The sequence below is a fragment of the Borostomias antarcticus genome (assembly GCF_949987555.1).
Source record: "Borostomias antarcticus genome assembly, chromosome: 9".
NCBI lineage: Eukaryota > Metazoa > Chordata > Actinopteri > Stomiiformes > Stomiidae > Borostomias > Borostomias antarcticus.
Window position 1 is genome coordinate 18,977,493 of NC_140242.1, and position 17,343 is coordinate 18,994,835.

General features: G+C 45.4%; 1 protein-coding gene across 1 annotated transcript; it reads right to left on the minus strand.

Moving 5' to 3' along the window:
- Positions 1-1,522: 1,522 nt before the first annotated feature.
- Positions 1,523-3,258, minus strand: LOC311313323 (tubulin alpha-1D chain-like; the record flags this gene model as incomplete). Its single annotated transcript, XM_084443445.1, has 3 exons — positions 1,523-2,497; positions 2,805-2,953; positions 3,078-3,258. 3 exons carry the CDS (start codon positions 3,256-3,258, stop codon positions 1,523-1,525), a joined length of 1,305 nt encoding a protein of 434 aa, XP_084299571.1.
- Positions 3,259-17,343: the final 14,085 nt, after the last annotated feature.

Here is a 17,343-nt window from a genome sequence, read left to right on the forward strand (position 1 = left end):
TTCTTTGGTGAACGCTATCACACGCTTCCTCTTCATATCTGCCATGTCGCTCAATATGTGCAGTTACCCTTGTTTTTTTTATAGGCCACATGCGTCCACACCGGTGCCTGATAGATTCAATTAGTCATCGTATCCGCGCGAATTCTAACGTGGGAATGCTACTGCCACAGGGGCAATTTATATGGGCATTATACCTTTGTTTGTATGATAACTAAATCAGTGGTCATTTTGCTATCATCATTGCCTATCATCATAAAAGTATTTTTTCCTGGCCTTTCAAGACATCTTCGACGGGGCTTATATGTCCCGAGCCGATCCATGCTCTTTCTTGGATATTTTATTTGATGTAATGTAATTTGATGTATGAATTGTGACTATCACGAGGTCTCGCTTTGACTCTTAAATACATTAGCAGATGAGCTTTCGGAGGCATAGCTTCCTTTTTGGTAATATGAAGTTCCCGTTATAGTAGTTGTTATAGTTGTTTTTTTTCCTTTTACTCATTCTACTCTCCACCCCTCCAGATTCCGGTTTTGTTTGCTGCTCTTTTCCTGGACTGACACACGGCTTCCCCGACCCATTCTCACCGGACCTCGACCACGGCTTGGATTACGTTTTCTGGACTTTGTTTGTTGATCGATTGACCCCTGCCTGAACTTGACTACCCTTTTGCCTTGCCCTCTGTACTGCCGCTTTTATATTAAACCGCCCTCTGGGCTTGGAACTGTCCGTCTGTGTCCGTGGTCCTGCGTTTGGGTCAGCTAGCCAACCAGCCCCCTTACAGAAATGTTCTTAGCCGGTAGACAAACATACTCCAGGAGCTTGCTCGATCGCCTTGAGGGGTCAGGGAAGAATTTGTTACAGCTCACTTATCTGGCCCCGGGTGATACCGTTTTTTTGCTCCCCTCTGGAATATGTAGGGGTCGTATGCCCACCTCCCCTGTTCACTGTAAAACGCAGTGTGTTGCCTCTGGTTATGAAATGCGGTATAGAAATAAAGCTTTGATTGATTAAGGTCTATTGGACGTGTTCAAGCATTCCGAGTGGCAATGGTGATTAAAGTGAGTATACTGTAGCAGAAATCTTAGTTTAAATTAGTGATGTTTAAAAAAGTGGATATACTTTGTGTCCATGGATAAAGGTGTACTCCATATACCCTCCACTGCACCACTGATGAGGTACACATCAATGATTTAATGGGGGTGGTTTCATTGTTCATTTGCACTGTCTTTTTATTTGCACTGTCCCGTCTTGTCCTTGCACCCTGCCTAATGTTGTGTACCCATCAGTGTTATGCACCAGGTGACCAGAACAAATCCTACTTCCAAGTATGTGTAAAAACTACCTGGTAATAATCTGATTCATTCATAGACGGTGGTCTAAAATTAACAATTCACACACAATGAAGGTATATGCATTTTATTTTCACTACACCACAGAACAGGTAACAGTGGTCAATGTGGAAGCAGGGAATGTATCCGTCTTCCTGAATTCATCTGGAATGTTAGATGGCATTGACCCTTCAGTACTCCTCTTCCTCCTCTTCCTCTCCCACGCTGTCTGTGCCCACCTCTTCGTAATCCTTCTCCAGGGCGGCCATGTCTTCTCTGGCCTCAGAGAACTCTCCCTCCTCCATGCCCTCTCCCACGTACCAGTGCACGAAGGCCCTCTTGGCGTACATCAGGTCAAACTTGTGGTCCAGCCTGGCCCAGGCCTCAGCGATGGCGGTGGTGTTGCTCAGCATGCACACAGCCCTCTGGACCTTGGCCAGGTCTCCTCCAGGGACCACTGTGGGGGGCTGGTAGTTGATGCCCACCTTGAAGCCAGTGGGACACCAGTCCACAAACTGGATGGAGCGTTTGGTCTTGATGGTGGCGATGGCGGCGTTGACGTCTTTGGGCACCACATCACCGCGGTAGAGCAGGCAGCAGGCCATGTACTTGCCACGCCTGGGGTCGCACTTCACCATCTGGTTGGCTGGCTCGAAGCAGGCGTTGGTGATCTCCGGGACAGAGAGCTGCTCGTGGTAGGCCTTCTCTGCAGAGATGATGGGCGCGTAGGTGACCAGGGGGAAGTGGATACGGGGGTAGGGCACCAAGTTAGTCTGGAACTCAGTCAGGTCCACGTTGAGGGCTCCGTCGAAGCGCAGGGACGCAGTGATGGAGGAGACGATCTGGGCGATGAGGCGGTTGAGGTTGGTGTAGGTCGGATGTTCCACTTCCAGGTTACGCTGGGAGATGTCGAAGATGGCCTCATTGTCCATCATGAAGGAGCAGTCCGAGTGCTCCAGGGTGGTGTGGGTGGTCAGGATGGAGTTGTAGGGCTCCACCACGGCTGTGGACATCTGTGGAGCCGGGTAGATGGAGAACTCCAGCTTGGACTTCTTTCCGTAGTCAACAGACAGATGCTCCATCAGCAGGGAAGTAAAGCCGGAGCCGGTCCCTCCTCCAAAGCTGTGGAAGATGAGGAAGCCCTGCAGTCCAGTACATTGATCCGACTGGGGAACAAGACAATGATCATTAGTCTATTTAATTATTATTAGTCTATTAAATGAACAACAAAAGGTGCAAGTCAAGATTTCAATGTAGACTAATCAATACTACAACCACAGAGCTTTTAGAAAGGTGCCAAAAAAATATAACACTCGCCCCCCCCCCCCCCCAAAAAAAAAAAACCTACCCCAAACATCACCCCTCAAAATATATGTTTGGTTGTTTGGTTTTCAGGGGGGGAAGGAAGGTAACATTTTACAGTAGTGAATTCAAATGGGGCCTGACAGCAGTTGGGCACGATCTTAAACGCACCATTTTACGCAGCCTTTCCAACACAGAGTCTACGATCTCCTTGCCGATGGTGTAGTGCCCACGAGCGTAGTTGTTGGCAGCGTCCTCCTTGCCACTGATGAGCTGCTCAGGGTGGTACAGCTGACGGTAGGACCCATTTCTTACCTCATCTAAAAATATCAAATACAAGTTAACCCAAGGACATGTTTGCAGAATTGAGTATTTTGTGATGAGGAAATGAGAACATTACTGTAACAGTCCAGAGGAAACCTGCAGACAAATTGCTTTTCTTACCCACAACCGAAGGCTCCAGATCAATGAAGATGGCCCTGGGAACATACTTCCCAGTACCAGTCTCATTGAAGAAAGTACCAAAGCTTGAGTCATTGGGAGAAATGCCACTGGATGCAGAGACTGTCCCATCAGGCAGGATGCCATGCTCCAGACAGTAGAGCTCCCAGCATGAGTTGCCCATCTGGACACCTGCTTGACCGATGTGTACTGAGATGCATTCCCTCTACCAAGGAAGACATGGTCGTTTTAGTTTGACAAGGATAGAGATACTCCTATCGGAGAAACACCTACAAGTGGTTGTGTGTAACTAATACAAGACTTGCAGCATTACAAATTAATTAAAACCCCATTTAATTCTTTAAAGAAGGCAGTACTCCTGATAAATCAGTGAGACACAAAAAGCTCACACTTCCCAAACTATAATGAAGTATAATAATGAACTTACCACCATTTTGCTACAGAAATGTTACCCTTACAAACTGACTCTCAATAGCCATAGACTGTAAAACGATTTAACCGTTGGCCCCAAACAGCTTAATCAATCCATGAAGCACATGCCACAATCCGGCTCACCTTTAAACACTAATAACCAGTTTGATTGTTTTCACCTGCTTTTCTGGCCACAGCAATCAGGTGTGATGGGTGTGGTTTCCAATGACAGGCTTGTTTGTGAGGATCAGAACTGAGCAGTCGGTTATCAGCACAGATCCCTTCCCATATCCCATTGCATTGTCCGACAATTGTGTCCAACTTGCGCCGACCGTTGGCTGTGTGAATTCTAAATTCATGTCTATCAGCTGTGGCTGATTTCTTCCTCTCTGTGCCAGGAGCTGCTGCCAGGGCCCAGGCTGTGCCACTGCATACACGGCAAACTGGAACTCACCTGCTGCTGTACCATCTAATGACCACAAGGTGTCGCCATTCACTGCAGAATGAGGGGGTTCCCATGATTGAGTCTGTCCCCCCTTTAGGACAAATCAAATCAAACTTGCATTTCAAACACAGAGGGGGGGGGGGCATAGGTCTCACCCCTACATACTCCAAGGAAGCATAAAAACAGTTTCACGCGGGGGCCAGAAAGGTGAGCTGTAAAAAAGTATTCCCTGAACTCTCTCAACTAGACGAACGAGCAAGCTCCTGGAATATGTTTGTCTTGACTAAGAACATTTACAGAGCGATTAACATGGGCTGAATACTTAATAGAAGAGATATGACTATCAGTAGAGAATACAAATAGTTACAGAGATGTTGCCTACATGGTAGGCCATTATGTGTTAGCTATCTCTGTAGTGTCTGATATGATATTTAAGTGAATCATATAACAAAGCACAGTAAGCACTTAGCAGAACAGGCTCATAGCGAATGCCGCAAAGCAGAGGTGGGGAGATAGAAAGCAGCGAGTCAAGAGTAAAAAAGGGGTAAGATTGGCTGGATGCAAATATATTTCTACTGTTCAACAGTTCAAAACATTCAAACAGGAGAAGAATTAATCAAACTCAAGGGGAATAAAATATAAAAATAAAATAAATGTAGCTTTAATATGTTTTTTCATTTGTAAAATAATTTTAAATTATCCCGGTGTCATAATACATTTTCATATTGAAAGTATCTCCGTGTCCACTACAGTGGACGTGGTGTAAAATAAAATAAAATAAATAATTATATAATTCTAAATGTTTGTGCGTGGCTGGCCAGCCGCGCAGCTAGTATAGCATTTGTCGGGTTATCACTCCCTCCCTCCCTCCCTCTTTCCCTCCCTCACTCCCTCCCTCCCTTACTCCCGACAATGTTGGCCTGCATCTCTCTGTTGGCACCACAAGAGGCAGTAGTCCCAGCATACCAAAATCAAGAAGGACACCAAAATTAACCCGCCGATCTCCACTGCACAAGTAGAGTAGTGGTGAGAGCATTGGACTCCCACCCAGGAGACCGGGAGTTCACGACCCGGTGGGAAAGACTTCATGGGACTATACCCCAAACCTCCACATGTTCATCCTTTCACTCCAACCTTTACCCCCTGCCTTATAGGTCAGGGCCGCGTTTCCCAGAGGCATCGTAAGGCATCGTAGCGCTACGTGCTTCTTAAGAACATCGTTAGGTCCACCTCTAGGTGGCGATTCGTTTCCCAGAACCTTCTTAAGCCAAGGTATACCTTGGCTACGAAGGCTCTGGGAAACAGCTCCACCCAAGGTACATCGTAAATCGCCCTTACGATGTACCTTCCGAAGATACATCGTTAGCCCTCCTTGGAGCCGAAGCGTTGTTTCCCAGAGCCTTCTTAGCCAAGGTATACCACAGCCAAGGGATACTTTACGTAGGGCAGTCGGACCCCATCATAAGCTGTCCCTTGGCGATGCGCTCCGTTCATCCCGTTATAGTTTTAGCTCGATTAGAGCAAAATTACACTTTTAAAAAGGAGAGTTGCAATACAGCAATACAAATCTATCCTACCTGCGCGATTCACATCATTAGTGTACACAAAATACAATTAACTTGAATGATGAAAATAATGTCATGGAGCCTACAGAACACATCATGGGAATGTTGTTTGACTTTTCTGGCTGTCTTTATATATTGTCAGACAGATATCCTGGCGAATTGATTAATCCAATGAGGCCATCTAGATGAAGAGTCAAATATCCTCACACACGCTCCAGAATATTGTAGAAAGCCTTCCCAGAACAGTGGAGGCTGTTATAGCTGCACAGGGGGGACCAACTCCATATGATGCCTATTCATTTAGAATGGGATGTCATGAAAGTTGTAATGTGTAGGTGGCCCAATACTGTTGCCCTTGTAGTGTACTTTGCTAACAGATTCACAGTATTTAGTGATCTTACAAATGCTGTTTGTTATATTGTGTGCCTTCTTCAAAACCTCTACTGTTGTAATGTGGCAAGAAACGACAAATATACAGGATAAAGGGAACTTGTTTAATATTGGTTGGGAAAAAACATGGGCAGGTTTGTTCTTCAGACTTTTGTCCTGTAACAGGCTGTCTTTTTCCGGGGTGGGGTTGTTAGACCCATGCCCAACCCCCAACCTGGAGGGCCAGTTGTTGCTTTTCGTCTGGCCTCTACCCTGAACCTGCCCGGCATGGTTGAACCTGCTGGGGGGTGACCCCCCAACAATATAGCCTTCATGGTCATGGAGGCACACAAGCCTTCCCATCACGACAAGGTAGCAACACCTAGGAAGGATGAGTGGTGTGGTGAGTGTATGTAGTGTGTGTGAGCAGTGTACTGTAGTGGGTGGGCAGTGTGTGGTAAGTGTATGTAGTGTGTGTGGTGAGTGTGTGCAGTGTGTCTCAGGCATCTGCATCATCTGCAAGGGAGGAAAATTCAATTAGCGACATTGAATGGAATGCATGCAGTGTGGGAATAGACAGAGTATATAAAATACACACTTAGCCTACCTGGAGTTGGCAGAATGATGGGCACTGATATGGAGGGCCACACAAACTGTGCCTCCGCTAGGGCCTGCTGCCTGTTCTGCAGGTCCAGCCTCTCACGCTGCACACCCAGCCTCTGCCTCCCCACCTCCAGGAGCTCCTCGCTGCAGTCGCACCTCGCATCCGTTGTGTTCAGCTGCCTCTCACGGGGGGCGGGGGGGGGACGTCATGGGGTGCGTGGGGGGTGGGGGGAGAGCGTGTCGACGGGGTGGAGCAGTCTGACTGCGCTGGGGTCTCCTCTCCAGAGGACTGGGAGGCTTGGGGTGATTCAGCTGAGGACTGGGAGGCTTGGGGTGATTCAGCTGAGGACTGGGAGGCTTGGGGTGATTCAGCTGAGGACTGGGAGGCTTGGGGTGATTCAGCTGAGGGCTGGGAGGCTTGGGGTGATTCAGCTGAGGGCTGGATGTTGGAGGGGCCCTCTCCAGACTCCAAATCAAGACCAACAGTGATGCCTTGGAAGGCTGTGAGGCCGATGATCGATAGGGCCTTCTCCTCCTCCGGGGTGAGGGGAAGCACGGTGCTCTGCCTCTCGGCGCACTGCCGCCCCCCGGCTTTTGGCCTGACTGCGGAAGTCCTGCCATTTCTTGCTGACTGTCCACTCCCTGGGTGACCCAGGAGTCTTCTTCAATGGGCTATATGCACAACTCTAGTAGGCTACTTCCTGAAATTAGACATGCTTCTTTATTTCCTGTCTTACACTATTGGATGAAATGATTATTCAGGAATTCCTGAATAATCATTTCATCCAAAGTGTAGGACAGGAAATAGAGAAGCATGTCTAGTTTCAGGAAGTAGCCTACTGGAGTTGTGCATAGGCCCTACTGGTAGCCGCCAAACAGGACGGCCTTCGGTTGCTCCACCTCGTCCAGCATGATCACTAGTTATTCTTTGGTGAACGCTATCACACGCTTCCTCTTCATATCTGCCATGTCGCTCAATATGTGCAGTTACCCTTGTTTTTTTTATAGGCCACATGCGTCCACACCGGTGCCTGATAGATTCAATTAGTCATCGTATCCGCGCAAATTCTAACGTGGGAATGCTACTGCCACAGGGGCAATTTATATGGGCATTATACCTTTGTTTGTATGATAACTAAATCAGTGGTCATTTTGCTATCATCATTGCCTATCATCATAAAAGTATTTTTTCCTGGCCTTTCAAGACATCCTCGACGGGGCTTATATGTCCCGAGCCGATCCATGCTCTTTCTTGGATATTTTATTTGATGTAATGTAATTTGATGTATGAATTGTGACTATCACGAGGTCTCGCTTTGACTCTTAAATACATTAGCAGATGAGCTTTCGGAGGCATAGCTTCCTTTTTGGTAATATGAAGTTCCCGTTATAGTAGTTGTTATAGTAGTTTTTTTTCCCTTTACTCATTCTACTCTCCACTCCTCCAGATTCCGGTTTTGTTTGCTGCTCTTTTCCTGGACTGACACACGGCTTCCCCGACCCATTCTCACCGGACCTCGACCACGGCTTGGATTACGTTTTCTGGACTTTGTTTGTTGATCGATTGACCCCTGCCTGAACTTGACAACCCTTTTGCCTTGCCCTCTGTACTGCCCCTTTTATATTAAACCGCCCTCTGGGCTTGGAACTGTCCGTCTGTGTCCGTGGTCCTGCGTTTGGGTCAGCTAGCCAACCAGCCCCCTTACAGAAATGTTCTTAGCCGGTAGACAAACATACTCCAGGAGCTTGCTCGATCGCCTTGAGGGGTCAGGGAAGAATTTGTTACAGCTCACTTATCTGGCCCCGGGTGATACCGTTTTTTTGCTTCCCTCTGGAATATGTAGGGGTCGTATGCCCACCTCCCCTGTTCATTGTAAAGCGCAGTGTGTTGCCTCTGGGTATGAAATGCGGTATAGAAATAAAGCTTTGATTGATTGACTAAGGTCTATTGGACGTGTTCAAGCATTCCGAGAGGCAATGGTGATTAAAGTAGATATACTCTGACTAAAGTGGGTATACTGTATCAGAAATCTTAGTTTAAATTAGTGATGTTTATGTAACCCACTTCTGGATAAACATACGCTAGCTAGGTTCGAAAGGAGCAAGGTATAAAGTCAGTGCAATAACCACAACCACAAGTAAATCCAAATAGTTTGCAACTTAGTTTGCACTTTATATTCAAAAGGTAAGCAAACACAACATATATACAATTACAATATAAGAAAAATAATAAACTGGGCCCAAATAAAATATGAATGGTATTGTGTGGATGTATGTGTGTGTGTAAATCGTCCTTGTTCAGGTGTCCTTGGTAGACGTCCAAGACTGTAGTTCAGTCAAACTAGTCTGGATCTGAGCTGACCCAATGTCTGATTTCTGTCTCTCACTCAAGACGTGCTGCTGTGTTGGGCTGGTGCCATGCCAGCCTGACTAGCACAATCCTACCACAAGGCTGATGGTCAAACTGCTGTTGCAGTACTGTAGCTATGTAGATCCTGAATCCTGGAATTGGGTGGCTCGCCATCAATTGGTTCTCTGGATCATCCTCATGGGGTTTTCTCAATAAGAGAAAAAAGACCTGACCTGCACACAAACAGGCTCACAGTCTTTCTATTGGTTGTACAACATCATTTCTAAATCTAAATCTAAATCTTTGGAATCAACTGAGTACGGCTGAACACAATAGCCTACACTTGTATGAAAATAATATTATTCATCATTCTGTAGTCCAAATTTCACCTTCTCAATTATTAATTGTAATCCAAATTCCTCATTCTCATTAGGGCTGCCACAAACGATTATTTTGATAATCGATTAGTCAACAATTATTTTAACGATTAGTCGACTAATCAGATCATAAATTACATGTGCTGCTAACCAAAAATAAAGACAAGGAAGATGATAATTCACTCAAACATTCATCTTTATTGAACGTTGCATGTAACAGCATTTTTCAATAGTGCAAAATAACAAAAAATAAACACTTGTAGCCTATGCAAGTTCTGTTTCACTCAGGCATCAAACATTTTTAAATGTAGAGAGTGCAAACTGCTGAGTAAAAAGAGGTAGGCTAGGGACTAGGCAACCCAAAGAAAACAAAAATAAATAGCCTAAGTTTTGCTTTGTTTCATTCATCTCTGGTATCAAACATACATTTTAAATGTATTGAACAGTGCTGTGAAATCAAATGAGGTAGGCACAATACACAATTAAAAAAGAGCAACTATCCACAAAAAGAAATACTTGTAGAGAAAAGGTTTGGTCTCACTCTTCGCAAATATAACAAAAAACTGCATTTTCTGACCAAAACATTTACCTGACTGAGCAATTAGATTTCTCTCCTGTGTGGATTAAGATGTACTTCAAGTGTCCTTTTCGACCATAACCTTTACCACACTAACAATTATTTATTCATAGCAAGGAAAGTCAGCATTTCCACATGTTCTGGAGTGAGGCTTGCTCTCTTTCGAGAGCAGATGTTCCCTGCTGCAGAGAAGATCCTCTCGGATGGGGTGGAGGTTGCAGGGATGCACAGGTACGATTTTGCCAGCTTTGATAGTGTGGGGAAACGCCCCTCATTTGCACGCCACCATTTGAGAGGGTCATCCTTTTTGGATACTGAGGACTCTGCGAAGTACAGATGCACTTCATTTCTCACCATTAGGATCTTTTGGTCCTCCTGGGACGCTTCTTCCTCATCCTCACTCTGACTGTCTGTGTCAGACTGAAGGAGGCTGTCCAGAGCTGACTTTTCCCCTCTGCCTCGAACGTTGGCCGCCTCCTGCTGTCGTGTACCCCCATGTGTCCCAGGCTCCTTTGTTGCTTCTTTGAGAGCAAGCACTTGAACAGCCCCCTGCACCCTGGCGCCATCTTCAGGAGCCACAAACTTCAGCTTTCTGTATCTGGGGTCCAAGGCAGCTGAAAGAACAATTTTGTTCTCTTTCTCTGCTGAGATGGTGGTCAGACTTCCCCATTTATCTGTTATCCCATCTCCTGCACTGACCAAGAATGCTTTTCCTGACCTTGTCTCAAATTGGCTCTGCTGTATGGATCGCTTCAGTCCTTTGACCACCTGTGGAAGACCTGAAACGGTTGTGTACTGCTGTCCACTAAGGTAAACGGTAGCAGTCTCAAAAGGCTCCAGCCCTTGCTTCAGCTCTTCAAGCAGCGCCCATTGCTCTGGTTTCAAGTCGAAGTAGTGCTTGCCCCTTGGAGTTACCTCAGGATCTGAGAGAGTGGCAGTGACAGGCCAGCGCTGTTCCAGGAGTCTCTCTACCATGTGGAACGTACTATTCCATCTTGTACTGACGTCCTGGATCAGTGTGTGTTTCGCTACCTGCATGTGGTCCTGTTTCATCTTCAGCTTTGTGCTGGCCAGCTCGCTTCTCTTGAAGTGCTCAACTAGCGCCCTCGCAGCACCTAGCGCTCTGCTGATGGTGGTTTCTTTGAGGGCAGCATTAACTATGAGCTGGAGTTGGTGCCCTGCACAACGGATAGAGGCCCATCCATATTTTTCTTCCAGCTTTCCCATTGCTGCCACCATGTTGGACCCACTGTCATGGACTACTGCTATGATTTTGGCAGGCGAGATGTCAAACTTTGCTATCACCTCCTCCATCCATTTCATTATGTTTGGACCAGTATGTCTCTCCTCAAGAGGCATGGTGGCAAGGTTGAAGCTCTCCATTTGCCAATCGTCACTGAGGAAATGGCAGGACACGCCAAGGTACGCCTCTGTTGCACAACTTGTCCACACATCAGCAGTTAGGGCGAGGGAGCCTTTAACAGCTTTGAGGGTCTCCTTTACCTTAGACATCAGATATGATTTTAGTTACATTTTGAAGTGAAATGTGTTCAATCATAAATACAAATTGCTATTGTGTGTGTGTGTGGATAGGTGTGGGTGTGTGTGGATGGGTGGGTGTGTGGATGTGTGTGTGTGTGTGGAGAGAGAGAGAGGAAGAGACTTACATTCTGAAAGGTTGTGTCATATTTCTTTTCCATCAATTTAGTGAAATGGGATCGGCCTGGAAGGTATTCGTTGTGATATTCAGGGTTGAACTGCTTGATCATTTCTTTAAACCCTTCATCATCAACCATGGATAAGGGCCTCATATCCTTAACCAGCATGTTAAGGATGGATCCGGTCAGGGCTTTGGCTTGCAGGGGTGTGCACGTTGGCGTCTTGGAAAGATAGCTGTCCATAGAAGAACGGTTCTTCTTAGCACTGTAACGTATAAGACAAAAATTTTCGCTATTTGCAAAGTATCATATTATCACTGCATTGCATTCCCGTCAGCAACACATTCTCCAAACGTCGCTATGATAACGTTACACAACGTAATGGAGGAAGACTTTTAACTTTCAGACTGTTTTTGACTGAAATATGCGTCTTGTATTCTGCCATAATGCTTCATTTTCATCCGTGTTTTGGTAGTGCTCCGTCACCCCCTACAGGCCTCGTGAAAATACAGTCCACATTACGGTGGCTGGCTTATGGAAATCAAGACCAAGTGAAAAATCAACCAATCAAATTAGTCCACACATACAAAACCGCAAAAATGTCAGTCGATATGTAATCTAATCTAGCCAATAACTAAAGTTATGTTAGCAGCTAACAAGCTAGCTAGTTAGCTGACTGACTGACTAACGCCAATGTTAACGTTATGGTTAGCAGCTAACAAACTATTTAAGCTTACCAAGACGAGCCTTCCTCTTCGAGATCATCCGCCGCCACAACGTGCTTCCTTTTCAGATGCTCGTGCATCATAGTCGTGCTGCCATGATAAGCAAGTTCGGATTTGCAGATTTTGCATTTCACGTTGTTCTTTTCAACATTGTGGGTGAAATGTTCCCACACTTTGGACTTACGAGGACGGCTCATGGGAAAGCTAGACATTTATTCCTGCTGTGGAGCAAGCTTCTTGTTATTCCTGTGGTGTCACGTTTTGGCAGGATGACCAATACTGCGCATGTGCATCAATGACAGGAATCAAGCTAATGCTGTGTTCACACCGGCAGCTTCGGGGGGAAAAGCGAAGCGGCAGCTCCCCAAAAAACATGCGATTACGGCGATTACTGAAAGGACGTGCGATTACGGCGATTACTAAATATGTCGGCGACAATTTTCATAATCGACGTCATCACGACTAGTCGACAAATCGTGGCAGCCCTAATTCTCATATACAAAGTAGAATGGTTTTGTTCTACACAATGTAGTCTCACATATTAATAAACTGCATCATCCGTAATATTTCAAAAAGAATAGTACACAGTTCAATATGGAATCTGGAATATGATTAGCCTATCTCGTGAAGTGGTGAGGCTAGCTGACTTCACATCAAATGAATTTCTGCCTTTTCTTTCCTCAAAGTAATATGCTCCAAAATAATACTAAATTGTCTCTATAAATTCCCAAAGCATTCACTTTCAACATACAAACATTCCAAACACACCTAACATTTGTTACACATAACTTAGTGTTCATTCTCCTTAGTTATCGATCTCATTGCTACAACATCGCGGCTACAACAATCTCAGCACTAGCAATGGAGGGAAGCTAGATTAGCCTAGCTCTTACCGAGTCGATGCAGCAAGGCAACAACCGATGACAAGAAAAGGGATATAAAGGTTGTTGGTGTCCTTGCAACTTGTAGTAAACACTAATTCACTCTATCTTAACTCTGATCTTACTTCTGATTAATTCTACCCGTTTTCTCTGTAAAATAGTTATGCTTTTTCTCTCGACGTTTCTCTTCACGAGCTGACTTCACATCAAATGAATTTCTGCCTTTTCTTTCCTCAAAGTAATATGCTCCAAAATAATACTAAATTGTCTCTATAAATTCCCAAAGCATTCACTTTCAACATACAAACATTCCAAACACACCTAACATTTGTTACACATAACTTAGTGTTCATTCTCCTTAGTTATCGATCTCATTGCTACAACATCGCGGCTACAACAATCTCAGCACTAGCAATGGAGGGAAGCTAGATTAGCCTAGCTCTTACCGAGTCGATGCAGCAAGGCAACAACCGATGACAAGAAAAGGGATATAAAGGTTGTTGGTGTCCTTGCAACTTGTAGTAAACACTAATTCACTCTATCTTAACTCTGATCTTACTTCTGATTAATTCTACCCGTTTTCTCTGTAAAATAGTTATGCTTTTTCTCTCGACGTTTCTCTTCACGAGGCAACATGAGCTCCGCTCAGAACTTGTCCAGACAAATCTGGCTGAATATCGCGAGCTCCCGGTTTTTCAAAATAAAGGTCCCTAATTATTTAAGGAAGTGGATACATTTATACCAATGAGTTTACCGGTTACCATATAACTGGAGCATCAAAAAACATAAAGTTACACATGACTAATTAACTCATGGCTCAAGTTAATAGTTTACTTGTTATAATAAACTATAAGCAATTCTATTTAACCCATAATTTCAGCTGGGTTACACCCTCCCCCTCTGAATTGAAATGAGTCCCTTCATGCTCTTACTTCATAAGAACGGTTGCCTTCAAATGTTTCAACTAAAACTCTATTAAAACCATCCAGAAGAGTCTGGGCAAATGAAATGAAAGGTTTTCCTAACTCAGGGTAGGTTAATTTCCTAAGTGGCCTCCTCACACGTTCTGACCTGCGAGTGTTGTCTTCAGGTTCACTAACAACACTATCTATTCTTTCTACAGGGACGTGATCACTAAGTGCTGCAGCTCGCTGAGTTTGTTCCTGAGAGACATCTATTAGGTCCAACTCTGATGAACATGGCAAGGGGGTATGAACTTCCCTTTCAGTTTGAATCTTTTGTAGCTCCTCATCAGGTAAAGATGCAGGCTCAGGATCAGGTAAGTTTCTTTCAGTTTCTGTCTGCTGGAGTTCATCGATTTGGTCTACCTGATTGATGTTTTTATTTTTATTTTCACAGGAATTGTTTCCAGATTTCTTTTCCACAGAGTGTCCTTTCACATATCCAGAACTGTTTGAATCAGGTGAGTATCCAGGTAAGTTTGTAATTTCATTTTCCACAGGTAAGTCTCCTTCCACTTCAGGTAAGTTTTCTTCCAGTTTAGGTAAGTGTTCTTCCATTTCAGGTAAGTTTTCCGGTTCATAAAGTTGTTCTCTCGGAGCATTTGTTCTACTCTCAATTATTATGACAGGTGGGTCCACGTTGAAAGACTCAAAGACTCCTTCCATGGAATAGGATGATAGACTTTCATCATCATCCTCATCTGAGTACAGAAGTCTTTCATCTGGCTTAGTTGAGTTTCGCCTTGTTTGTCTTGTTCTTGGCTTAGTTGGTTTCACAGACTCTTCTTGAACTTCAGAAAGGAATCCACAAGGGAGTAGTAGATCCCTGTGCAACGTACGTGTAGGCCCATCCTGGTTTTCAGGGCATACTGTATAGACCGGTAGCTCCCCTGCCCTCTTTTGTACTACATAAACAGTGGCCTCCCATCGGTCAGCTAGTTTATGCTTTCCACGGGGTCGGAGATTGCGTACCAGGACTCTATCTCCAATCTCCAAAGTAGACTCTCTTATCCGTAGGTTGAATCTTCGTTGGTTCTTGTCAGCCACTTTCTTTGCATATGCTATAGCTATCTGGTAGCTTGCTGACAGGTAAGACTTCAAGTTTCTCACGTATTGCGTGTGTGACGTGGTCGACTTTTCTTTTATTGGCAGCCCAAAAGCTATGTCGATGGGTAGCCTTGGCTGTCGCCCAAACATGAGCTCGTAAGGCGAGAACCCGGTGACTTCGTTCCTCGTGCAATTGTATGCATGAGTGAGGGGTTTCACATACTCACGCCACTTGGACTTCTCTTTTTCCTTGAGCGTTCCCAGCATGCTCAACAGGGTGCGATTATAACGCTCCACTGGGTTTCCTCTAGGATGGTAAGGACTTGTTCGAGTTTTCTTTATTCCAACCAGGACACAAAGCTCTCTGATTATTAGAGACTCAAAGTCTCGTCCCTGGTCACTGTGGAGACGCTCGGGAAAGCCATAGTGGACAAAGAACTGCTCCCAGAGGCATCGGGCTACTGTGGTGGCCTTTTGGTCTCTTGTCGGTATTGCCACAGCATATTTTGTGAAGTGGTCTGTAATAACCAGGATGTCCTTGGTGTTGTGACTATCCGGTTCCAGGGATAGGAAATCCATACAGACCAGCTCCATTGGTCGGCTGGTTTGGATACTGACTAGGGGTGCGGCTTTGTCTGGCTGTCTTTTCCTTTTGACACACCTTGCACAGGTTTTAACCTTTGATTCCACTTCCGATGCCATTCTGGGCCAATAAAACCTGGATCTGGCTAAGTCAAGGGTACGTTCCATCCCCAGATGGCCCATTTCGTCATGAAGACTAGTGAGTACAGATGGCCTTAACTCAGAAGGGAGGACAAGTTGATACACCAGTAGGTTGTCACACTTCCGCTTCCTATATAACAGGCCATCTTTCATCTCTAGCCTGGTTATTTCTCTGAGCATCAGGTGGAGTTCTGGCAACTCTAGCTTTAGACGGTCAGACACAGGCTCCTCTGATTCAAGTAACTTGATGACTCTACTAATCACAGGATCTGTACGCTGTAGTCTGGCTAACTCACAGTCACTGTACTTGGGAACCGTAGGAAGAACTTCAGAAGATCCATCCTCCTCAAACGCAGCTGGAATAGCATCTGGATGTATTGCAAGTGACTCAATGAGTACTGGTTCGTTTTTTCCAACAATGTGGTACTGGCAGGTTGCTTTGACAACATCCTCAGGAGCTAAGTGGTGTGAAGTGAACTTGTGGATTCTTAAACTTTCTTCTTGAGAACAGAGATCATTGATCAATTCTCCATGTGGCCTTCTTGATAAACCGTCCGCATCCTGGTTCTGCTTGCCGGCACGGTACTTGATGTCAAAAGAGTAGGTGGACAGATTGGCTAACCAGCGGTAGCTGGCGGCGGCCGGCTTGGCAGTGGTAAGTATGTACCGGAGAGGGTTATTGTCTGTCACTACCGTGAAGGTATTCCCGTACAGTTAGTCATGGAACTTTACAGTGATAGCCCATTTCAAGGCCAGGAATTCCAGCTTGTGGGCTGGATATCTGGCTTCACTCTGGGATAGTCCTCTGCTTGCGTAAGCAATAACCCGACTATGTCCATCCTGGTACAATGCCGCTCCAAGTCCAGTTGTACTAGCATCCGTGTGGAGCATGTATGGCAACTTGGGGTCTGCATAACCTAGGACAGGGGATGACGTAAGCTTATGGATGATTTCCTCGAAGGCCCCTTGACAAGCCGACGTCCATCTTTCCCCGAAGGGCTCTCTGGGATTGTGGTATTCTGTACCTGCCTTGGTTTCTTTGACCACTTTTCGTGCTGGCGGGTAGCCGGCTGTGAGTTTCGTTAAGGGCTTCACGATCTTTGAATAGTCTCGGACAAATCTCCGGTAGTAACCAGAGAAGCCGAGAAAAGATTTCAGCTCCTTCAAGGTCTGAGGTCTCGGCCAGGTCTTGAGTGCTTCAATCTTTTTAGGATCTGTTTCCACTCCATCTCGAGACACAACATGTCCCAGATAGCGCACTGATGTTTTGAAAAAACTGCACTTTTCTGGTGATAATTTCAGACCATTTTCTCTCAGACGATTCAGGACATTGGTAAGTCGTTCTTCATGCTCCTCTAAGGTTTTGGAAAAAACTATAATGTCATCAAGGAAAACCAGCACCTCGCGTAAGTTTAGATCCCCCATACACTTCTCCATTAAGCGCTGGAACGTGCTTGGCGCGTTGGTTATTCCCTGCGGCATCCGATTCCACTCCCAAAAACCTAAGGGACACACGAAAGCTGTTTTTTCCTTATCTCTCTCTTCCATCTCGATC